The sequence below is a fragment of the Cervus elaphus genome, chromosome 18, assembly GCF_910594005.1.
Source record: "Cervus elaphus chromosome 18, mCerEla1.1, whole genome shotgun sequence".
Taxonomy (NCBI): Eukaryota; Metazoa; Chordata; class Mammalia; order Artiodactyla; family Cervidae; genus Cervus; species Cervus elaphus.
Window position 1 is genome coordinate 119,573,727 of NC_057832.1, and position 24,430 is coordinate 119,598,156.

A 24,430-nucleotide genomic window follows, 5' to 3' on the forward strand; every position below is an offset into this window, starting at 1 on the left:
TTGTACCCAGATTGTATAAAGTGCTTAAAACTCAATGTAAGGGACATCTGTGGTGGGCCAGTGCTTGAGACTCCTCCGCCTGCCAGTGCAGGGGACACAGGTTCAGTCCCTGGGCCGGGAGGATCCTGCGTGCCCCAGGGCAGCTGAGGACGTGCGGCACAATTACGAGACTGCGCTCCGCAACCGAGAGGTGACCGCAGTGGGAAGCCCGCACTGTGCGTGGAGAGCGGCCGGCACATGGCCACACAGACCCAGCGCTGCTGAAGATAAAAATTTAAACCGATTTTCAAAATGAACGGAATACTCACGCTTAAGGAACAATGCATGGCTCTGCATACAAAAAAGGTTAAATGTCACAGACGGTTGTCAGGGAAATACAGATTAAAACCAGTCAGATACCATTAAAATGGTTACAACAAACAGACTGACGGGTTCTGAGGAAACAGAAAAGGTACCGCGGTGCAGCTTTGGGGTTCCGCCCCAGAGGACCCCCATGTCTGCTCAGAGCAAGTGATGGCTACGACGTTACCTAGGTGATGAGGTCAACTCTGGACAAGTCAACCGCTGAGAGGCCTGTGTGTTACCGACACGTGGGACAGGAAACAGGAGGAAGCCTCTGGGTAGATCCCCGATCGGGAACAGGGATCAACTGGAAGCTGTGAATTGTTTCCAGGGATCAACTGGAAGCTGTGAATTGGTTCCCACTTGTGATGGGAGAGCGAGCCGGGGGGCCTCCGGACTGGAATTTGCAGGAAGGAATGTGGGGCAGGAAGGAGCCACAGAGAGAGGGTCCAGAAATGTGCAGATGGGTCTCTGAGTCTGGCTCTGTCCGTCTGTCCACAGCTAAGTGTGACCCCCTGTGAATGAGCCAAGAATACATTCCAAGGAAAGGCTAAGTTGTGGGAAGCTGTGACCTGAACAGGTCAAGGCAGGCCCCTCGCCCAACACCCAGGGCACCTGTGTGCCCCTCCAGGTCAGACTCCTCCTTAGGACGCTTCCAGAACAAGCTTCAAAACAAATCGACGCACGTCACTCAACTGCCACCAGAATAAATGAACGGTTTTTAAAAGAGCACAACATAACCCAACATAGCATTAACGCTCGAATTCTGAAACCCAATGAGGATTTCTAGACCTGGAAAGACACGGTTACCAGAGGGGCCCCGAGAAAGCGGCCAGGTTCACGCAGGGCAGAGACACTGGCGTCCTGAACCACCCTGCTCGCCGGCCAGGCGGGCCTCGGGGTGGCGGCGCCTCTAAGTCTCCTTCCTTGCCTGCTGGGCGGTGAGAGCCGGAGAGAGATCCGAGGAGGCGTGGCCGCCCAAGAAGGGCCTCCCAGCCTGGCGAGACACCAGCACGTCCAGGCCCGTCCTGACGGACAGCTTCACAGACGCGGGCTGCTTCCGAGGAGCAGCAAGTGCCGACGTCAGAGGATGGGTGCCTGGAGGCTTGCTGTAAAACGGCGCGGTACAGAAGCTGTTTGGCTGTTCGCGAAGCACAAGCTGTTGTACGAACTGAGTGGGATTCTAGGCAGTTTAATTCTTAGCAATCCTTTGAGTTAAATCTGAAATACACACAACAGGAGAAATAAAGTCCCTACCACACACAGCAAGTCTGGAAGAGCTGCTTCCAAAAAAAAAAAATCAGTGGACTGAATTTAACAATAAAAACAGACTTTAAACAAGGGAATGAAACACTAGGAAGATTTTTCACTTTGGCCTTGGAAACATCCTAAAAAGAAACCAAAGTTACCCTTCTTTACCCAACCACAGAAAGAGTCTCTCTTTGGACTGAGTTATGAACTTACATCTAAAAAAGAAGCAAGTTGACTACATCCACAGGCCAGTCACTCAAAAAGGGTAGACCAGCTTGTTGGTTTAGTTCAAACACTCATCGGTTTCTGAGTTGCGACCGGAACACTAACAGAGACTCAGGCAGCTTATATAGATGTAAAATATTTTATTTGTAAATGGTGATCTTCTAAATCTGTGTCCACAAATTCCAAAACCCATAACACTCTGTATACTTCAAAAAATTCAATTTTTGCCAACATGAGATACTATTATACAGAACAGAAAACAAAACAAAAACCCGGGAGGACAAATACTGGTAGGATGTCAGAATATTGTACAAGAGAAGAAAAATATTCAAGAAACAAATTTCATACAGCTATTTATCAAGAGAAAAATATATACAATTGATTTATTCTGTAAGATAAAAATACATCATGCCATATACATTACAAGTTCAGAACTGCATCACTGGATATACCAACAGCTTACAGTCCACTTGAATTGTGCACACAAAAACTTCATTTTATACTCAGCCTGTGAAGTGTCAGTACCAGAATTTTAAGTACAAAATAAAGAGCTAACCTGGTTCAAAATGCTGATTAAGTTTCTACAAGCAAACACAAAACAGTGTGTGTGTGTGTGTGTTTAATTAAAGAAATGTAAACAAACAGTTCATACAAACACATCTTAAAATTACATCTTCCAAACCCTACTGCCGGGGTCCTGCAGTTGCAAGCAGTCACATCTCTCTCTCTCTCTTTTTTTTTTTTTTCAAATTTTTGTGTTAAATAAGCTAGAGAGTTCAATTTGAGTTCCTGCTACATGATCCTAGTATGTTTACATGATTTTTGTTTTGTGTGTGGCTTGAAACGAAGTTCTAATCAAAACTACTTTTGCTGAAGAAAAATTCAGCTTCCATTTGGGGGTGTTTTTAAGCAGTTATTCACAGTTATCACAAATTGTAAAAGCACAAAAAACCTGACTGAAGAAGTAGGGATGCAACAATATAATGTGAAAAAATTAGTTTAAGTTACCAAAACGGCTATAAAAGTTGTAGTCATAGCATACACTCCGTTCTATCAGAAGTAAGGTGTATAAAACAAGTAAGTACTAATAGACTGTAGTTTCCAAAAAACCCCAAACACTCTAGGTGGAAATTTTGGTTATTACATAATTATAATGGCATATTTAATAACAAAATTATATTGTAACATCCCTATGAACATTTTATAAGCACCCGAGCTGCTGCAGAGCCTGGTAGCATTTGGTCAATAACTATTTTTATACTGTATTTTTTTTCTCAAAATATTTACATGTTTGTACAAAGTAACAGGGTTTGTTAGTTTTGCAGGTAACAGCAGCAGCTTGGCTTTCTTCTAACTTTTATTTAAAAATAGCTTCATTCACTTATTCAATAATAAATACAAAAAGTTTCTCTTATTTTACAGAAATCAAAAACTACAATAAACTGACTCATGGAATCAAGTATTTAAATGTATTTTAGTGCAAGTTATTGTCCCTTAGCTCTATTCCTAAGGAAGTCATTTCAGTACATTCCTTGTTCAGTGGTGTCTACTTTAGTTTTAAAAAACTCTTAAGTCAGAGGGCCTGCCCCTTTCTCAGATAAGGCCGTGGCCAGCACTTTGGACATCTCCCTCTCGCTGGTGATCTCAGTCTTACATTCATAGGAAGGCCCCGCCCTGGGGCAGGGCAGCCGTCGGCTCTTTGCCCCAGTAAAAGTTTCTCCTTAGTGAGACTAAAACGAAAGGAAACAAAACCCACCCACAGAAAGAAAGAAGAAAGAAAGGAAAAGGAAACAACAAAAAAAAGTGCTGGACCATTCTGTAAATCTTCGACCTCGGCAGCTCGGGTCAAGTGGCCTCGGTCGGCTTCCTCCTGGTGCTCCCAACTTAACTGAAGTTCCAAGGAAATCAGGACTCCCAGGAGCTAGTTTTCAAAAAAGTCATAAAACAGAAAACAAAAACCTCTTTTCTGTCTGCGAAATCCCAATGGTGCGTGGACTCGCTTCTTCCTAGGGACGAGCCGCCCTCCGAGGCGCGGGGTCGCGTCAGTTCATCCACTTGCGGCAGTTCACGGCCCCACAGTGACAGGGGATCTTGTGCTGGTCGTCCTCAAAGTCAAACTTATAGTCATAGCACAGCTGCGGCCAGAGACACACAGTGAGGAGGCCGCTCCCCGTCCTCGGCCGCCCCGGGCCCTCGTCTCCCCCACTGTCGTCCGGGTGGCTGGGCCTCTGCGGGACCGCCTCCCCCTGGACCCCAAGCCGGGAGGACGCACAGGCTGCGGCCGGCACCCCACGGGAAGCACCCTCCCGCCCTGAGGGGCGCCCCGAAATCCTGGGGGCTCCCCTTCCTCACGGCACTCCCACCGTCCACAGCTCTTTCCTGAGGGCTCAGGGCGGCTCCCTTCCACAAACAATGAGGCAGAGGCTTGGGGGTCAAGGGGGTCCCCCGAACAACTTGAGCAGGGTGGGGGGCAGCAAGGCCAGGAGTGGGGGACCTCCTCTGTCCCCAGGCCCGGGGCCTCAAATGGGTTCGTTCTTATCCAGTTAGTGAGACATGCAAGACGAGCCTTGGGTCAACTCAATTTAAAAAAGTACGTTCCAGTTAAGATGACCCCAAAATACAAGCGTCCTCTCAGGGCAGGGCCAGAGGCTCCAACCAAGTGAAGACCCTCAGCTTCCTCGCCCTCGTAAAGAGAGGAGACCCCCACAGAACCCGCCTGCCCAGCAGCCGCTTCCCAGGGCCCCTGATTTCAGCCCCCAAATGTGCTCATCACGTCTGTGACCAAGTCGGGGAATATCAACGCGATGACGGAGGCCATCCTCACGGGCGACACGCGAGGCGGAGGGAAGGGACTACTAAGGGAGGAGCCAAGCTCTACAGAAACCCGCTCGCAGAAAATCCGGGAGCGGGTGCTGGTTCAGAGTGCATACACGCAACAGGGACCCCGGGCCCCCCGGAATTGCTGCCCACAGCCCCAGGGTCACCCCGGGGCCAGAGGCGCCAGCAGGGCCATCAGCTCCGCGCAGGCGTCCTTTATAAAGGGGGGCCCCGCGGAGGGGCGGGAGGGGTGAGGAGCGCACCCCCGGCGGCGGCGCCTCGGGCGGGTAGGGGCGGAGCTTACCTCTTCTCCTTTCTGGATTCTCCGACTGGAGCTGATGATGATCTTGTGGCCGCGCTCGAAGGTCACCACCTCCGCCACGCAGTTGGGCGCACACGAGTGGTTGATGTACCTGCGGGCAGCAGTCCAGAGATGGCTCGCCGCCCAACAGCCGGGCGGGGGCCGATGCCCCCACTCCCGCGGCCCCTCCCCATCGGCCCGCTCACAGCCCGCGCGCCCACGGACACAGACGGCCGCGTGGCCGCAGGACCTCAGCGCCCCGGCCGGCCAGGGAATTCCCAAACGTAGGGGGAAATGCTAAGTAAGACCTCTGGCCAGGGCTGAAGGGCCCCACCGCCGGCCCCGCCTCACCTGGCAGGCCCTCCCGTGAGCGTGGCGTCAATCACGTGGTCACTGTCCATGCGGAACATGTACACGCCTCGGTTCTGAAACAGAAAGCGCTCAGGACCTGCCCGCCCTGGTGGGGAGCCGGTCGCCCCAGCCGGTCGCCCTGAACTGAAGCAACACCCGGCAGGTCGCCTGTGAAGCCAGGCTCACTGGTGCCGGTACAGCCTCGCAGACGGTAACGGGGGGAAATACAGGCCTATCCAGGTGTGGTTTCCAGGGGCAGACCCAGCCCTGGCCCCAAGCGCCCGACGGCACAGGAGGACGCGAGCTCACCTGGGACTCGTAGAGCTTCTCCTTCCTGTTGGCGACCTCGTTCCGAATGATGGTCCCGATGTACTCGATGACCATGGTGTGCTTCTCGATGTCCCGGGCAGCGTACAGGCCCAGCCCCTGCGGAAACGCACATGCACGCCTCAGAGCCACTGGCTTCCGTGGACAACAGGTCTGCGTGCCCCTTCAGGCAAAGGTCCTGCCCTTGGTCACAGCAGAAGCCCCAGGAAGACCCCACCTGAACTCACGTGACCTTTGTACTGACCTCGACTCTCATCTGGACCCTCAACACTGGACGATCTTCCCACCTAAAGTCGTGATTATCACTCCCTAGTTTGTCTTTTTTTACAGTAAACCCTGCGGGCATTTTTACAAAGTGTTTCTATCTGGCCATCTTCTCTCCTGGGCTTCCCTGGGGGCTCAGCTGGTAAAGAATCCGCCTGCAATGCGGGAGATCTGGGTTCAATCCCTGGCTTGGGAAGATCCCCTGGAGAAGGGAAAGGCTACCACTCCACTGTTCTGGCCTGGAGAATCCCATGGACTATATAGTCCATGGGGTCACAGAGTTGGGCACAACTGAATGACTTTCACACATCTTCTCCCGAACGTGATATCACAACCAGATCCCACCAACTAAACAGGCTAATGGCTTCTGCTATTTATTTTATCCCACCGTGATTTCTAAAAAGACATAACAAACTTATGAAGCAGGAACAGGGCTAACTGTAAGGGACTCTTACAATGTGAGTTTCTGCATTCTCAACTGACCAGAAGCCCCCCGCACTGGACACAGGCCTTGTCAAGTACCATGGTTCGGGGGCTGTTGGGAGACTTTGGGGTGAGAATTAACTTCTGAAAAGAAGTACTCATGCGGTTTATGTGTTCAATTCCAGGTGTGACTCCGAGGTGACAAAGCAGGGCATACAAAAACCATCTGCATGGAGATGAGTACAGTTCAGTGTAAGAGACCAGAAGATCACTGGAAATGAACCGAGAATCCAAGCAGCCAGGCACACGCGAACACTTCGTGAAGTAACTTGGTGGTACTGAAATTCAGTTTTATATGGATGGGTTATATATTACTAAATGGTGCTCCCACAACTGGTTACTCAACAGGAAAAAAAAAAAAGTCTTAAAACACAAAAAATAAAATCACTGAAACAAAAAGAATCTAATAAACTACATATGCAATCTACAGTCTTAACCAAAAATAGAAACTATAGAAAATTATATGTTTGACTGTATAAAAATTAATACTCCTAATAAAACACATTCCACTTACTGAGGTATTTTCCCCTAAAATACATCTTTTGCCAAATAGTACAAGTTCTTATAAACTGAAAAATGGACAAAGGATATGAATATACAATGCAGTTCATAGCAAGCAAACACAAATGGAAAACCTAAAAAGTTGCAACTGAGGGGACATCAGTCTGTGCTTAACGGGCTGGCAAAAATATAAAAGGGTCCTAACACTTCCAATGGGAAAACAAGAAAAAGTTTCATACTCTGCAGAAGAGCATACAATTACAGCCTGTTTAGAAAACAGACGATGTCTATGAAAATGAAAAGTACATGTACTTCTATGCAGAAATCTCACTTGGGGGCACACACCCCACAGAAGTGAAGTCACACGGGTATCTGTACAAATCCTGACAGCAATGCTGTTTCGGCAAAGAACTCCAAACAAAACTAATTCTCAGCAGTAGTGCAATGGTTTAACCTATCATAGCTCATCGATTTCACAGAAAGTAACAGAGCCACTGAAGAATGATTTAGAGCTAGAGGTGTATGAATACTAGCGAGAAAAGGAAGACATGGGAAAGTGCAGATAACATGACCCTGCCTTCCCACATGCACACAGACATCTAGGTGCTGTTAAGACAGCAGCATGGGGGAAAAAACAGGATATTTAGTAGGTTGTTGGCATGATGACCTGGGAGGTAGACGGAAGGGAGGTAACAGAATGGAGGAAGCAAAAGGTGACCAGATACCAAGAACTCTCAAAAAAGATGACAGACTGAACACAGGTGGTTTCAAAACCCTTAGCATGACTGAGGAGCAGGAAGTGAGGTGTGAACGAGCCATTGGGAGACGTCTTCAGACAGACAGGCCACTGAGCACGAGGAGGCCGGCACGGCCAGGAGCAGCAGTGGAGCAGCGACTGCCCCAGGAGTCTGAGACAGGCTCCTCCAAAGACAAGAAAGAGGCTGTTATCTGTAATACGAACACAGAGTGTCCCATGAAAAGACAGGGAAGAAGGTGCAGACGTCAAGCAGGAGCATCTCAGAGTAAGGACAAGGAACCCAAAGACAAGACCAGGCAGAGGTTAGAGCTGAGACGGAAGTCTACTCCAGCGGCGCGAGGACCATCATGGGCCCAGCTGGGGGGCCAGACTCGGTGAGGCCAGGGACCACAAGCCTGCACACTCGGGCAAACCCCCGGGGGAGGCTGGTGCTGGGGGGCTGCGGCCACACCACGAGACCCCGATCTCAGGGACCCAGTGTTTGTGTAGAGAGAAACAGAGGTGGGACTTCGCAGAAGAATCAGCACAGAAACATTTAAGGCTGACGGCAACACTGCTTCAGGCCGAAAGGATTCACCACTGGGGAAAGCAATGGGCCCACTTTGCTGAGACACTCAAATAGCAAGTCAAGAAAAGATCCTAGAAGTTTCCACGTGAAGAAGAATGTGGATGAACACAGTGTGATGGTCACCTTCTACCCGAGGGACCAGCGTGGCTTGAGACTGGGACTGCACAGGAGGGGCGGGCAGGCCTGCATGGTGCCCAGAGGTGAGACGGGCAGTCACAACAGGCCAGCAGAGCTGCGGTGGATTGCAGCCAACTTCAGAGAGAAAAAGGCAACAAACCCTGACGATGCTTTGGGTCTGTACACTGAGGCCAACGCACAGAACTAGGAGTGGTGACCTCATTCAGTGACACAAGGAGCCTGGGGGAGAAGCTGGGTCCTGGGACCTGCCTCGGCAAGTGTGACCTGGGTCCTGGGACCCGCCTCAGCAAGTGTGACCTGGGTCCTGGGACCTGCCTCAGCAAGTGTGACCTGGGTAAACTTGAATGCCTATTCGTCTCGAGATGGTTTTACCTGTTCCACAATCTAACCATCAGAAAATACATGATGATTTCATGAAAAGAAGGCTTCCAAAATTGGGCACCTTTTGAAAACATTTTCATTTGTACTTTTCACAAGCGCCTTTAGCCCTAGTGAGCTTGCCACGGCTCCCATGCATGGAGAATACAACGCTCCCTGCATCCCGTGGGCTCTTGGCACAATGTGAAGACGCGTTCAGCCCAGCTCCCATTTGGGAAGAACAGCGTCTGCATCCTGAGACCGCAGATGGAGCGGCCAGTGAGTGCCCCGGCCTCAAACGACACCAGCCAACAGGGCATCTCTCCCCGCGGCCTGCAGCCCCGCCTCACACGCTGGATGCCAACCTTCTCCCGAGAGGGCCCTGCCTGCGTCTCGCCGTCCTGGGCACCCGGCCCCCGCTCACCTGGATGCGGGACCGGGCCAGGTAGACGTTGGACTTCCACTCGGTCTTCATCTTGCGGTACTGCGACGACTTGGAGTGGACGAACTGCTTGCTGTAGGGTGCGCTCAGCTCCCCCGTGACGGTGCTCTGGAAGGACTTGGAGGTGCTGGTGCTGTTCAGGGTGTGAGGCCTGTGGGGGTGGGCGCCGACAGGGGACACAAGGGAGACTGAAGACACCTCCGCAAGGGCCCGGGAGGGCCAGCTCGGTGCGGACAGGCACACACACGGACAGCCGCCTAGCGGGCCCCACGGCGAGGCCGCGCGGAGGCCGCACAGACACAGCCAGGGACAGCAGGGTTTGTAAGCAGCAGGCGAGTCAAGCACAGAAACCACTAGGAGGCCTAGAAACCCCGGGCTGTACTATGTGAAGTCAAAACAAAATACCTTAACACAAACCTCTTGACATGGGCACTCATTTTAGGTTCGGAACGCGCACAACCTGTGGGGTTGACGGCCAGCGGCAGCTCCATGAGGGGGTTCCGGCCATACCGGAAGGTGTAGTTTTCACAGGCCTCAACCCCAGGGAGCTGGAGAGAAGCAGAGACAGACAGACAGGTAACTCACGGGATCAAGACTGCAGGCAAGACAGACCAGCCAGAGCACGACCCAAACTCAATTCTGTGAAAACAACGTGTCAACATTTTCAGAACACCGGCAATACGAGGCGCTGTGTGAACAGGAGCCGCTGCCCTCAGAGCCTGACTGTGGCGAGCTCACCACGGTCGGGGTCCTGGAGTTGGGGTGATGTGAGGGTACCTCCTAAGATCACCTGCGTTACAGGCCTTTTCTACAATCTATCTCCTGTGGACTCTGTCTGTGGGAGGCGTGACAGAGGCACATCACTTGGGTAGGGTGTGACCGAAGCAAGTGGTGGCTTCTGGGGTGTCCACTCTCCTCCAGAGAAAGCCCATCAGTGACTTTCTTCTTGAAACAATGCCTTACAAACTACACAGTTTTCCATGACCACTGCGTGTAAACTCACTATCGCACATGTGGGCTCATGAACGCCAGTCACGTGCTAGTGACCAACCTGGGCCTTGGCAGGAGAGTGGCTGTGAACGCCGGGCACCAACCTGCCGCCCTGCAGGAGCGGGGCCTCATCCCACTGCATGGCTGACACCCGGCCCCGGAGGCCCTGAGGCCTGTGACCTGCCTCAGGATGTCCACACGGACACAGGAGCGACTCACGGAGGCCTGTTCTCTCAGGCAGGAGCTCATTACCGGCCAAGCCACTCCCTGCAGTGTGGGGACCGTGACCACCCAGCCCGGTGTCAGGGGATGGGTGTGGCGGGGCAGGAGGGCGGCCCGGCACTCACTGACTCCGCGATCCGTGCCACTGCAGAGACGGTCAGGCCAAATAGGTCCTCCCCTTTCAGATAGGCTGGGAAAAGCTGCAGCATTTCGGATTTTTTCCTCACACAGGCCACGGGCTCCAAAATTTTATCCCAAACACCTACATATGGACAAAAGACATTTTTAATGACAAATTTGCTCTCAGGTAAAGAGGAGAAAGGATGCCATATAAAAACAAAACCAAAATGAAGACCCACTGCTCACAAAGACTTACCGGATCCAAGTAAAGCCCATGGGCAGGTGTTACCCGCTTATCAGATGGCAGCAGTTTTTTATTAAGACTTTTTAGAAAGTTTTAGGGGAAAGAATACGCTACAGTCAGAGAATTAGACAATAAAGCTGGAAAGTACAGTCTAACATAACTGAAATTCATGCTGGCCACTTAGCGTATCAGATTTTCAAATGCTTAATCCACTTAAGTAACTAACATCTGCAGATAGATCCTTTCCTCTCAGAGTTAAATCAAAATCTGAAATTGATATTTCATTGGAATTATCTTCAGAGCATTTTCTTTAAAAAAAAAAAAAAAAAGGAAAAACAACTACTAAACTTATTTATAAAAAGCAGTTCTGCACCACTTTCTACATCAATAAAAACAACAATCTAGATTTAATTAACCTAGAGGCCAAAACTAAGTGTCTCATTTCTGGCTCTAAATTTAGTATCTGATGCTGCTGAGATACGACAATCTGTACAATATGCTTTAAATGTGGTTCCCACCTTCTAGGTGATGTTAAGAGAGCCCCTAAGGTGACAGGCAATCTTTACCTAGAAATCTTTCTGTTTATAAACTGCTGGAATTTATATGCATATACTGATGTAGAGCAAGTCTAGCAAGTGTTTAGAGAACAGTGTGGGAAAGACAAGGTAGGACACAGGGAAGTTAAAGTCTGCATCTGTCGATGAAGGACGCACACCCGCCGTTAGGAACCATGAACACACGTGAGACACGGGGAAACACTGCCGTGAAGCCTTCACTGGCCTAAGGCTGCAGGGGCGGGGCCTGACCTTTGGGCGAGGTGTCACTCAAGACGAGGTCCTCGTGGCCCTGCTCCACGACCCGGATGACGAACACGGGCCGGCCGTCCTTCTCCTCGATGGAGCAGAGGTAGCGACAGCGGCGGTTGGCGTAGCGCGTGCTCCAGTAGAGCCGGCTGGCCTCGTAGCCCACGGGGAAGAGCGCCGTGGGGGAGTGGAAGGCCGGCATCTGCTGCGGGAGCAGCTGGCCGATGGCGTGGAAGACGAGGCTGCCCACGCGGAAGGTGTGCTCACGCTCCCCGCGCTGCACGATGCTGGCGATCTGCCGCACCTCGTCGCGCTGCACGTACACCCTCCTGAAGACGGCGAAGTAGCTCAGCTCCTGCTCGTGGAGGCCCTTTGGTTTGTGCACGGGGCAAAGCATAGTTTTATCTTTAAAAAACATGCATTGTGCTTTAATGGCGCAAGTGAAGTGATAAATGTTGGTGCAGCGGAACCGGTGACAGCCGCCCGTGGCCCCCGTCTTGTGGCAGAAGACGCACTTCATCTGCAGGCCCCTCCGCAGGGCCAGCTCCACGTTGATCAGGGCGCCAGCCTGGGTCTCATAGACCTCCGTGGACCACAGTGCACAGTTCAGGTGGACCCACAGGTCCAGGTCGAGGTTGAGCAGCCTCGCAGGCCCATCCGTCAGCCCGTCGCCCTCTTCGTGGCAGAAGCAGCACTTGCGGAAGTCCTTGGGCACAGGGTCGGGCTTCAGGGAGGTGCCCAGCCTCTTCAGGAACTCGTCGATCTCCTCCTCGCAGGGGGGCTTGAAGGCCCCCTTGGGGACCACGATGTGGATGCTCCACTTCTTCCACTTCATGCCCCTCCACTTCTTGGGGGTCGGCCTACAGTCTTCAAGCCCACCATGGACAGTCCTCAGCCGAGGCTTTAGCTTGACTGTGACCTTAAGCTCATCAGGCTTTGCCTCCACTTTGGCCGCTTCAAAAGCAGGAGGGAAAGAGATGGGAGGGGACGCCGGGGGCGAGGCTTTCTCCTGGAGCTGTGGCAGACAGTGCACGTCTAGCGTGGAGGTGTTGTTACTGTACTGATGTGGCGCTCTGGAAGGCAGCTCTTGTACAGGTGACTGTGGCAACGAGGGGACGGACTCCTGTGCCATCAAGAGAAACACGCAAGTCATTCCAAAGCTGCAAAAGCCAATTCTGCCTAAAACAAGAAGCCAAGCAGTGGTTCTAACAGCGAGTTTGGGCCTGTAAGCGAGTGGTAAGGATGCACACAGAGAAGTCCACACGGAGGCCCCTGCACTGCATGCAGAGATCGAATATCGGCGGGGCAGGGCGGCGGGTGGGGGAGGGGGCTTCTCTACAAAGACTTCACTCTGGAGAACATTCTGCTCTTAAACTTACTTGGATCCTCCTGTTTCAAATCATACTAAACCCTAAAAACTCAGTGTTGCCACAGGAGCTAATTTACACAATGAAGCAGTGTTCTTTGTTTAACCAAATGAGAACTTCATATCATAATCTTCTATGAGCTTGTCCTACCCTCTGAAATTCCTGTTTGTTCATCTTGGGCTTAATAAATGGGCATAAATGTGAAAGATGGGGAAGATGTCCCCATCAACAAGTTGTATTTAACTTTTTCTCAGAGGCTGCCTGGCTCCCATTGAGCCACTAAAGGGGCTGAGCTGAAACAGAAGCTTGGTTAATTTCTTTTTAGATAAAACCCACAGGTTCCCCCCACCCAGCACTGGTCTGAAAAAAAGACAAGTCTCACAGAAAATCCAGAAGCAGGCAGGCACTGTACACTGACTTAAGCAACTATCTGATGAAAAAAACAGCTCCTTCTCTCATCGAGGCTCATATATTCTGCAGTCTAAATTTATTTGGCACTTAGCTTGAATTTTATTACACTGGGCACTACTGCTTGTTAACTAAGACTCAGACTGAGACGGTCCGCATCTCACCTTGCTTTCTGAGTTTTTTGCTTGTGTAGTTGATGAATAGAGAATAAAGCAGTTGTTACTACAGAAGACAATGTCCTTCTCCACTCTACTGGGGCCATCTCGGGAACCCTGAAAAGCAAAGAGAAGGGTGTGGGCAGCTCAACAAGTCAAAATTCAATGGAAAGGAGATCCACACAGAGTAGTTTCTGCTGTTGTTCTTGAATGTAGCAAAAAAGTAACAAGAAGCCGATATTTAGCATATAATATTTAGCCACAGAAAAAATACACTAACAAATACTCTCCATATTTCACTGTATTTAAAAATACGTGCTTCTCCCTGGATCCTACAGAACAGGCTGCTGTAGCTATGAGCACATCAGACATATGCCAACGCTACTTCCAGGAGCAGGTGTCCAAGCGGCCCACAAGTGGGCTCCTCTGGACGTGGGAGAGGGCAGCGCCCAGGACACAGGGGGTCAGGGAGGGAACACCCGAGTACCTTGTTGACAAAGGCCAGATCTCTGGCCGACTTCCTCACGCCGCTCCCCAGAATGACCACTTTGCAGTGACAGCACCACTGGGGCCTGAGCGCCGTGCTCTCTGAGATACCGTGCCCGGCATCCTTGTATCCCGAGAGACCTGGGGACAGAGCACTCGTGTCAGCGATACACGCTGAGCAGCAACGCGGGGTGTGAGGCTGCGCGTCCACCAGAGCGCGGCACGCAGCACGGCACTCCAGTCCTTTAGCGAGGGCCATCTTCTAGGCACTGGCTGTGGGGCATCTGTTCTGTGCAGAACGCTGGGGGACAAGGAAAGGAAGCTCTCCTCACACGGCTGGACGACACGGGGCTGGGAGAAGTGCAGAAGGAACCTGGGACACGCATTATCATCTCCGGTCTACGTGTGAACCCTGGACACACGCATGTCATCTCCAGTCTACGTGTGAACCCTGGACACATGCATGTCATCACCAGTCTATGTGTGAACTCTGGACACATTTGTCTCATCTCCAGTCTATATGTGAATCCTGGACACACACATGTCATCGCCGGTCTACTTGTGAACAATGGACACACATGTCATCTCCAGTCTGTGTGTGAACCCTGGACACATGTGTCTCATCTCCAGTCTACATGTGAATCCTGGACACACATCATCACCGGTCTACATGTGAACAATGGACACACATGTCATCTCCAGTCTACATGTGAACCCTGGACACACACACGTCATCTCCAGTCTACATGTGAACCCTGGACACACATGTCATCTCCAGTCTATGTGTGAACTCCGGACACATGTGTCTCATCTCCAGTCTATATGTGAACCCTGGACACACGTCATTGCCGGTCTACATGTGAACAATGGACACACATGTCATCTCCAGTCTGTGTGTGAACCCTGGACACGTGTCTCATCTCCAGTCTACATGTGAACCCTGGACACACGCATGTCATCTCCAGTCTACATGTGAACCTGGAACACAGGCGTGTCATCTCCAGTCTACGTGTGAACCCTGGACACACGTGTCATCTCCAGTCCATGAGTGAACTCTGGACACGTGTGTCTCATCTCCAGTCTACGTGTGGAAGTGAGTCGGGAGGGAGAGTGTTTCTGACACAAACTGTCTCATGGAAGGTGAAGAGGCTCATGCACCAGAGTCTCACATGAGTGCAACAGGAAAGTCACAGAGAGATTCAGGGCCAAGATAAAAACTAGGTCAGGACCCGGATTAGAAGGCCCGAGGGCCCCACAGAGCGCAGTGCTGGTGTGGCCGTGGAGGCTCACGGGGAGAAGCAGGGCGGACCGGAGTGACCGAGTGGCCGGAGCTGAGGACTCAGCCTCTCCCAGGGAGGCTCGAGGGCGAGGCCCGAGCGCGGCTGGGCTCAGATGCAGGCGAGCACGAACAAGACACAGGAGCCCGGCGAGTGGGGAGACGAGGGACACGGGGCAAGGCCGGGAGGGGGGCCTCGCACGGCTGAGGCAAGGGCCACCCCTCTCGGCAGCGGGATCGGGGCTGGCACGCCTGCGGGAGAGAAGGGCCTGGAGATGGCGTGGAAGAGAAGGAAAAGGACGCGCGTGGAGACAGCCTATCTGCACCCTGGACGCAGGTGGAAGTGGGCAGGGGGTGAACAGGTCTGGGGGCGCACACTCAGCGCCCCGCTGATGCAGGCTCTAATGCATCCCCAGGCACTGCAGTTCAGGTCACCACAGAGGACAGAACACACGGGGGTTAACCCACCAAGGACTGGGGGCCAGTGTGGGACCTGTTATTCGCTAAGACTGAAGTGAGATTGTACAGGAGGAGCGTGACTCTGGTGTCAAGAGCATTTTGAGTTAGTGACACGTAAACCAGCTCACCATTGCTTGCCGGAGGGAGCGGCGTGCTAGGCTGCTTCAGGTGGAAAGAGCTGGCTAGCCTGGGAGGGCGCGCAGATCCTGGTGGAGGCCCACGAAGAAATACACGCTGTCGATACTCCAAACCTGGGTTTACTCTGTGGCTACTGACCAAACCCACGGATGGAACATCTGGAGCATTACTAACCTCGTAGCTGTTAGGAATCCGAACATGGAGGAGGTCGGAAAATGCAGCCACAACACTGCTAATGTTCTAGAACAAAGGCAAACGCTGCGTTACCGCCCAGAGGAACAGAGGACACTGTGGGAACACTCACGCCGGGACAAACGCATATACTGCAAGCAAATCCAGCCATTCTTATTCAGACCTGAGAGTCTCAAGTGGAAAAAGGGTTGTGATGGGCCAATATCCAAATAAAGCTCTCATGAAACAAGGAGAGATCCTCGTACAAGGTTCCAATTAATGTTAAGTATCTATCAAGGCATTAAACTGTTTTAGACGTTTTAGCACAAGCAGTGAGCTAATAAGCCTTGTCATGGTTTTTACAGCTGGTCAGAAGCTTCCTTCAAGTGGACTCTTGCAGCTCTGGGCAGAAGTCTGCCACAGTCTATGAGAACACACCACTGCTATGTTCTGTTGACAACCAAAACACCCCGTCAGTGACCATGAGCGTGGCTGCCAACAAAACACCTTCAAGAATTGGGAGAGGCCTCAGCAATGTACTAATGTCTGATACGGGAACTAGAACACGTTCACAGCTGATGATACAGTTCCTCACTGCTTAACCGGCTGCGTGAAAACCGTCATCAAAAGGGTGCTCTCGAAAGAGTGCTCCACATACACACATACACACTCTAAGGAGTGCTCTGTACACACACATACACACTCTAAGGAATGCTCCGTACACACACACACACACACTAAGGAGTGCTCCATACACACACACTCTAAGGAGTGCTACACACACACACACACACAGAGTGCTCCGTACACACTCTAAGGAGTGCTCCACACACACACACTCTAAGGAGTGCTCTGTGCACAAACATACACACGCTAAGGAGTGCTCCACATACATACACACACACTGAGGAGTGCTCCGTGCACAAACATACACACGCTAAGGAGTGCTCCGTACACATACATACACACACACTCTAAGGAGTGCTCCGTGCACACATACACACACACACACTCTCTAAGGAGTGCCCCGTCTGTGCATTCTTCAGTAGAACAAGGAGAGACCTGACTGCACTCTGCCCTTTCTGTCTTAGCTTAGGCCGAGACCAGTTTGTCGCGCTCAGAGCAGCAGACGTGTGAAGGGATGGCTGAGCCGGCCCTAACCTGGTGCTATTCTACAGCGTCAAGCAGCCAGTCCACCTTTACCTCAGCAGCTGTAGGGTGCAGGGTGATTGCCACAGATATCAGACCCGACCTGGGACCGTTTGGGGATGAGCCAAAAGGTGACGTGAAAAATAAAGTGCCTGGCTCAGTTTTGATGTCATTCCTTCTGGATTCCAAGCCTTAAAAAAACAGCAAGGACAAGCTGTGCGTTAAGCCTTTTCTAGACTCAAGCAGTAGCCAACCCTCCCCCGAGCTGGGCGCCCCTACCTCTGCCGGCATTGCTGGGAAGGATGGGGATGATGGGGGACGGCACGGGCTCCGGGGGCTCCTCTTTGACTAGCGATAGGTCCGGGTACCTGCTCACTTCCATCCCAACCACGCTCTCAGGGGAGGACGAGGGGACAAAGCTGTCGGGGGTGTCCCGCTCTGCCCCGTGCTCCTGCATCCTGAGAGGAGGGGAAATACGTGTGGGCACACGGGCACGTCCATCACGGGGGCTTCCCGCACCGGCCCTGCCTGTCCACGCCTGTGACCTCACTGTGACTGCACAGCGACAGCAACCTGAGAAGCCACAGATTCAGTTCAGGCCAAACAGGAAATCCCTTGGAAAAAAATAAGACACGTGTTGAACTATAAAGTAATTGAAATGTACCTGTCTTCTGACTAAAGCTTCAGCATCCAAGTTTAAAGACCTGCCAGAGGAGGAAGAGGCTCCATCTGTAACTCAGCACAGACAGACGGCTCCCGGCCCAGCAGGGTCCCAGCCCAGCGAGACCAGCGACATGTGTGAGGCCAGAAGGGGCAAGGGCGTCCCCCACGCGGCCAGTCTCGGGGCACACAACCCTCCCACAGCTGCAGCTGACTTAAAGAGGGGAGAAGGGTGAGAACCTGAAGGCCTTAGGGCTTCAGAGGCCCCTTTTTTCCTTAATGGATAAAGTTAAGGTGAAGAAAACGGAACAGACTAGACCAGAACCAAAGGTTACCGAGGCAACTGGGGCTGGAAGGCGAGTGTGTCCTGGGCTAAACGTGGCAGGGCGGCCCGCGCGTCGGGGGTCTCACCCGTCCCTGAGCAGACACCTTTGTGCTGCAGGAGGTGGTGAGAAGCAGTGTGTAACGGGACCCGGGAGAGGGTCCTGGAGAAACCCAGGGCGGGCACTAAACATGCACACCTAGGAAGCCGCCCACCGCACGGCTCCTGACTCATGACTTGCACAAACCCAGCAGTGAGATGCAGGAGGGAGATCTGGATTCTAGCTCTGGACAAGGTCTCCCTGTCGGCCCACAGCTTTCTCATTAATAAAGCAGAGGAACTTCAGCTTATAAAGGACAATGATCTTTGAAATATTTTGCATGGAGACTCCCACTGCCTTAGCGTCTATTGATTATTTACTGAACTTCCTATATCAGGCGATTTCTAAAATGCACAAACAAATTTCTATTAAATCCTAAGAATGTTTTATAACAGTTAAGTTCTGAAGACAATTATTCACCAACTTTTACCTTTTAAGTCTTTTTACATGCATTTCCTATAGACATTATGCTATATACAAACACAAATAACGTTTTAATAAATGAAATAATTAAAAAGTATTTGAGAACAAGGAATGCCTACCTTAATTCCTCCTGATTGTTATGAGGCGGAGTTGGGAGTGAGGCTGGAACATCCACCGTCTTAGGGCCTTGAGCAATCGCTCTGGCCAGCAAGTCGTCTTGTGGTCTGAACGGCAGCTGAAACCCTTTAGATCCTAAGCTTTTGGTAACTGGAAAAGTAAAAACACAAACCCCCAAGTACGTTCAGTCGAACTGATGGGCGGGAAGAACCCCACAATCTGACCGCCATCTCACCGCACGCAGCGGCACACACGGGCTTGGCATCCTACCTTCGTGGCTCACTAACACGCCAGCTTTTCCAGCAAGCTCTTCAGTCGTTGCAAAACCATTTGCCATCTTCTGACAAGCCATAGGAGGTGGTGTAGGAGGAAGAGAGGCAGGGGGTGTTGGAGGATTACTTAAATTATTCTGCTGCAGGAGACCAAAAAATTTTAAAATTATATGCTACAGAGCAAATATGCCATGACCTTGCTAAAACTTAGTTCTGTGAATTTTTAGCACAGGGAAGCAAGGCTACAGAAATGTAATCAGATGCATCTTCATTCCTAAAGTGCACACCAAGAAGAACGAGAAACGTGCAGGCCAGGAGGCTCTTCAGTGGAGCAGATACCCATAATCCTCTGGGCATACTGCCCACAGGCTTGCTTTCCCAGCTTGGAAAGTAAGAAGCAAATTGACACTGTGCCTCAGTGTCAATTCAGTTCTATTCGACTCACTTAAGTTTCACTGTTAAAGCCAGTGAAGGATAGCTTTAAATTCAACCAATAAATAGTAATTAAATTAAGATATGCCCCAGTTCCATAACAAATTTGAGAATTTAAGATCCCACTCCAATAACTGCAACTCGTATCTTAGGTATTAGCATCTGGATTGTCCAGAAATCTCAAAAAGAAGCAAAAGGAGTAGCACGAATACTAAACGGATTGAGCCATTAGCAAACATAGCTCCCTGCAAACAGCTCTCCCTGTTTGTCACCACTTTTCCATCTGACTCATTAGTCTCTCTGGGACTGTTGGAATCTACCAACACCATCATGCTAACCAAGTGCAGGGCACAGTCAAACATGGTGCAAAGACCTAGGAGTTCATGAAGATGATGAAGCTGTGTGGAGAACAGCCCGCATCAGAAGAGAAGGAATTTACAAGAGTCAGGAGAGGTTCTAACTGGAGAGGAAAGTGGACCACGATAATACACAGAGCACCACAAGAGAAGGACATTAACGCTGAAGAAGAGAAGCCCCAGGGACACTGATGATGCTCCCCAGTATTTTTGCAAAAAAAAAAAAAAAAAGATCACTTTACACAAGTCAGATGTGAAGTCAAGAATATCTAGTGAGCCTATCATAAAACTTTGTTAAAAAAAAAAAATACCAAAGGATAAACATGGTTTAGTTTGGTATTATTTTAATAGCCTAAGGATTAATGCATAGTTGCAATTCGTACCTAAATTATTAGACTTAACACATTTTTCAGGGTTTTTCACTGTATTTTTTAGGGTAAATTCCTAACTACATTTTTTTATTCTATTTACTATGAATTCGGATTCATCTTAAGAATTAATAAAGATTTCTAAGACACTTAAGTATTTTCCCCTACCACAGAAACACATAATGGATGTTTTTCCACAGTGTGTATTCTGACCTATACAAAAATTTCAGAAGTTTATACTGGAAAACACTTTACTTGGTAAAGTTTTAACCTTTGAGTTGAACTCAAGTTTAAATGGAACTTGGAAGATTAGATGTAAACTGGATGGAAAACGAGACCAGCTCTACCAGTTCGGCTATGGTATCCAAAAGAGGAGGCAAGGCAACACCTTGGCAGAGAAACATACCTTGTAGATCAACTGAGAATAGTAATCCGAAACCCCTTCAAGGGCGGCACTGCCAAAAGCTCCTAGAAGTCGATTCCCACTATTAAACTGGCCACTGCCGTAAGGAAGAAAGTGGGCAAAGTTCACTCCAATGACCGGTTCCATTAGAGGGAGCAGAGAGAGCTGCTATTGAAAAACACATTTAAGAGTAATGTACACGATAAACAAAACAAGTGTTTCTCCATTTTCCTAAGACCCAAGGCAACTCAGTCAAATAAGGCTTGAGAAAAATAAGACTTAAAAATTTCAAGTGTCAAAATGCTGGAATAAGTGAGAGAGACTACAGGATCTTTTTGAGATATACTTAAAAATGAGCCTTATCCTCATCTGTCTTAAAGAGATGCTGCCCGGCATCTAGCAAGAAAAACACCTTCCTTCTCTCAGCTCAGCAAGACTCGGGGCGGACCTGAGGCTCGGCGCCCCCAGCGGCCCTCTCAGCAGCTGTCTCCCACCTTCTGTGACAGCCACGAAGGTGTAAGGATGGACTTTACTACAGGAGAGACCAACGCCTGTGTTTCTCTGCGTCCAGAGTCACAAGGAATGTGGACAGAACTTTCCTGGGTGCTGAGGCTGCTTCCTTAGAACGTAAGTAAATCTCGACAATCCAGCTATTTTACTGTAATTTTGGGGTGCCAACAGAGGAGGTGCAATTTGCTTGCAAACAGGAAATCTATTAGGCTCCTTGTTGAGATATCTCTTACCCCTCAACGTTTTGGAAATGATGGCAACCAAGAGAGTTACATAGGGCTGAAAAAGCATCTGACGTCTCACTTCCTTGAAATTTACAGGGGCTCTCCGGAAGACTCACCTGTTTGAGGTGGGTGAAGGTGTCGCCGGTGGAGTACAGAGCTTGTCTCTCCTCGTCTTCCTTTTTCCTCTTCTTTGACCGAGGCGCCGCTTTCTCCCCAGTCCTCGGAGTCCTTTTGCTTCGCTGTTTCTTGGTTTCACTTCCTCCATCTGTTTTTGGCAACTGGTTGCTGCCACATCCAAAACCACCTTGCACTTGAGCCCCCAAAGTTTGCTAATGTAATTGGAAAGGTTAAGAAAGAAGTGAACCATCCATGTGCTTGATTTTCAATTCCTGCTAACCCAGCTCCATCCTAAGACACACACTCCCAAGATGGGTACCCCAAGCTAAGGAGGGAAGATGGTGGCCTCAAAAGGCCAGCCTCCTGAGAACAGCATCCCCCTTTTCAGACACGACTCTCAGTAACAGCTGCAAAGCTTGGCGAGTGAGCAGAGCTCATCCCCTTTCAGAGAAGCCCAACCCCGGCCTGCCCGCCTGCCCTGGAGCTGCTGACAGTCCGGGGCCCCTCTTCTCTGGGCTTGGGAACAGGGGCCCTGAGTGAAGGCTGTGCCGGTCTCTGCACGGCGGTCATGGTGCCTTATCTGGGCTCGCCTTAGGGAGGGGTGAAGTACAGGTGTTTGGAAACCACTGCTAGGCCCAGAAAAGCATCACAGACTCTGTCTCTCAGCCGAGAGGCCCAGCTAGCCATCAGAGAGTGATGAAAACACACATGCTTCATCCCAGTGAGTTCACAGTCACCCATCTGACTAACAACCACTACACACTTCAACACAGTTAACAAGTAAGCCTTTCCTTTACTTTCATCTTTATGGCTAAGAATAAACCAGGCATTAAAGAAGTTTTTAAGGGCAGGGCTACCAATACCTTAAAAATATGGGACTCTCTTTAGGAGCCTTTATTTCTAAACTTGACACTCAATACTTTGCTACAGGCAACTACAGTTCCTAGACTTACTTTAACGTACCCCGCACTGAATCTTCAGGGATTTACAGGTTATAGTGTAAATAACATCGTGCATAGGTGGCAACATTTTCCTGTACAAGGCCAAAAATTAAGTATCTTATCACCGACTCAACGGGCATGAGTTTGAGCAAACTCGGGGAGATGGTGAAAGACTGGAAAGCCTGATGTGTTGCAGTCTATGGGGTCTCAAAGAGTGGACACAACTGAGCGACTGAACAACAACAAATATCTTATGCTTTGCAGACCATACACCGTCTGTTACAAACACTCCACTCTGCCCCAGCACTACAAAATCAAGTACAGCAACCCATAAACTGATGAGTTTGTCTCTGGGCTAATAAAATACTTTGAATTCATGGACACCAACCTTGAAGATCAGAATTTTCACGTGCTGTGAAACATCACTGTTTCATATTCTCTTCAACCATTAAAAAAACGCAAAAACTCTTAGCTCATACAAACGAGGCTGTGGCAGCAGGCACACAGTGCCCACTCCAGGGCTAACCTGAGGTTCTCCAAGGGAGGTCCCCAGGGAGGCAGACAGCAGACCCCAGGACGGGCGCACGCTCTCTGGTCCCACCCCAGACCTGCCGGATGTGAACCCAGGGCGGGGCCAGCCAGTGGTTTAACAGGCCCTCCAGGTGACTCTGGCACACTCACGTTCCAAGGACCCTGGCCTCCAGCCATGCCTCTGGTGCCCACGTGAGTGTGAATCACCTGGGATCTTGTTAAAACCACATTCTGATTGGTATGTCGGTGCTGGGAGCACAAGATTCCGCTTCCTAAACAGCTCCCAGATGAGGCTGATCCCCAAGGACTGCATGGTGAGCAGCGTGGCGCAAGGCCCGAGCACCTCTCTGTTGTTTGACTCCAGTCACCAAGTCACGTCTGACTCTTCTGCAACCCTATGGACTGCAGTCCACCAGCTCCTTGTCCATGGGATTTCTCAGATAATAATACTGGAGTGGGTTGACATTTCCTTCTCCAGGGAATCTTCTTGACCCAGGAATCGAACCCAGGTCTCCTGAACTGGCAGGCAGGTTCTTTACCACTGAGCCACCAGGGAAGCCCCAAGCACTTCTTACTGGCTTATAAAAGAAGGATAATGCAACTGCTTGTTAGATGTGCAGGGTCAGGCCCTGTAAGTGCCTAAGAGACTTCTCCCGTCCTCACAATGACCCTAAAAACCAGCCATTACTATACTTCAAAGAATAATTTTAATTATAGAAGAACACAAAAGATTAAAAATCATCCAAAAGTTTGCCTGAGATAGGAACAGTTCACATTTTAATGTTTCCGATTTTTTACCTATGCTTACATATACTATGATAAAAACACAATGAACCATACTCAATATTCTTTTATTCTGGTGGCTGTCTTTTAAACTTGACATGTGGTTTGTCCCCTGTGACATTAAACATTCACACATAGCACAAATTTTAATGGCTGCAAAAAATCTGTATATCATTCAGACATATATATGGAAACATCAAATCAGTACCTAGAGTAGTGGATTTAGGTTGCTTTCTCTCATTCTTATCTATCAGTAAAGACAAAGCCATTCAGCTGCTTTTTGTGTGGTCACGTCTCTGCACCTACCAGAATGTTACATTCCTCCCGCCTGGTTACCAGGTGGTCACAGGTGCGCACCACCTTTCATCCTATCACAAGCACAGGGTGTCCCCAGATTACTTTAATCCCTGTGACAACCCACTGACAGGGAGCATCACTGGTCCTGTTTTACAGGCAGAGTCTGAGGCACAGAAAGCCTGACCTGCCCAGGCTGCACGCTGCAGAGAGAGGAAACATGGCCTTAACGCAAACTGGGGGGTGACCACTCCACGTCAGCAGAGGCTTCGCCCCAACACCACAAGTAACAGCCACTTCCGGGAGGGAAAACAGTTTCGGCACGGAGGAAGATGGGGGAGGAAGATGGGGCAGTCCAACTACGGCCACAACAGTTTCGCCTTAAGCGTGACTACAACGTAAATGGATTTCACAGTCTGTAAAATGGGAGTAATAACTGTGCCTGTGTTACCTCAGGGCAAGTGC

At 50.2% G+C, this 24,430-nt stretch overlaps 2 protein-coding genes across 14 annotated transcripts in view; one reads left to right on the forward strand and one right to left on the reverse strand.

Annotated features, from left to right (window-relative positions):
* GALNT11 (polypeptide N-acetylgalactosaminyltransferase 11) overlaps window positions 1-6,828 on the forward strand; it is a 62,852-nt gene extending 56,024 nt beyond the window's left edge. The window contains exon 13 of the transcript XR_006334857.1: window positions 6,487-6,828. The gene's annotated coding sequence lies outside the window, so the exon portion shown is untranslated. The remainder of the gene's footprint in view (window positions 1-6,486) is intronic.
* Window positions 1,944-24,430, reverse strand: part of KMT2C (lysine methyltransferase 2C) — a 257,991-nt gene continuing 235,504 nt past the window's right edge. For 7 of the 13 annotated variants that reach the window (XM_043871872.1, XM_043871871.1, XM_043871877.1 and 4 more), the window contains 17 exons: window positions 21,416-21,628; window positions 20,569-20,733; window positions 19,005-19,146; window positions 18,737-18,884; window positions 17,392-17,570; window positions 17,167-17,303; window positions 15,783-16,032; window positions 13,921-14,060; window positions 13,443-13,550; window positions 11,507-12,626; window positions 10,462-10,598; window positions 9,530-9,672; window positions 9,107-9,275; window positions 5,597-5,713; window positions 5,288-5,361; window positions 4,940-5,048; window positions 1,944-3,953 (listed from right to left, as the gene is read on the reverse strand). In XM_043871872.1, the coding sequence (XP_043727807.1) occupies window positions 3,861-3,953; window positions 4,940-5,048; window positions 5,288-5,361; window positions 5,597-5,713; window positions 9,107-9,275; window positions 9,530-9,672; window positions 10,462-10,598; window positions 11,507-12,626; window positions 13,443-13,550; window positions 13,921-14,060; window positions 15,783-16,032; window positions 17,167-17,303; window positions 17,392-17,570; window positions 18,737-18,884; window positions 19,005-19,146; window positions 20,569-20,733; window positions 21,416-21,628 (3,444 nt within the window). In that variant the 3' untranslated portion in view covers window positions 1,944-3,860. Of the gene's footprint in view, window positions 3,954-4,939; window positions 5,049-5,287; window positions 5,362-5,596; window positions 5,714-9,106; window positions 9,276-9,529; window positions 9,673-10,461; window positions 10,599-11,506; window positions 12,627-13,442; window positions 13,551-13,920; window positions 14,061-15,782; window positions 16,033-17,166; window positions 17,304-17,391; window positions 17,571-18,736; window positions 18,885-19,004; window positions 19,147-20,568; window positions 20,734-21,415; window positions 21,629-24,430 lie in introns of those variants that run through there. The other 6 variants (XM_043871876.1, XM_043871867.1, XM_043871875.1 and 3 more) reach the window with 6 other exon arrangements.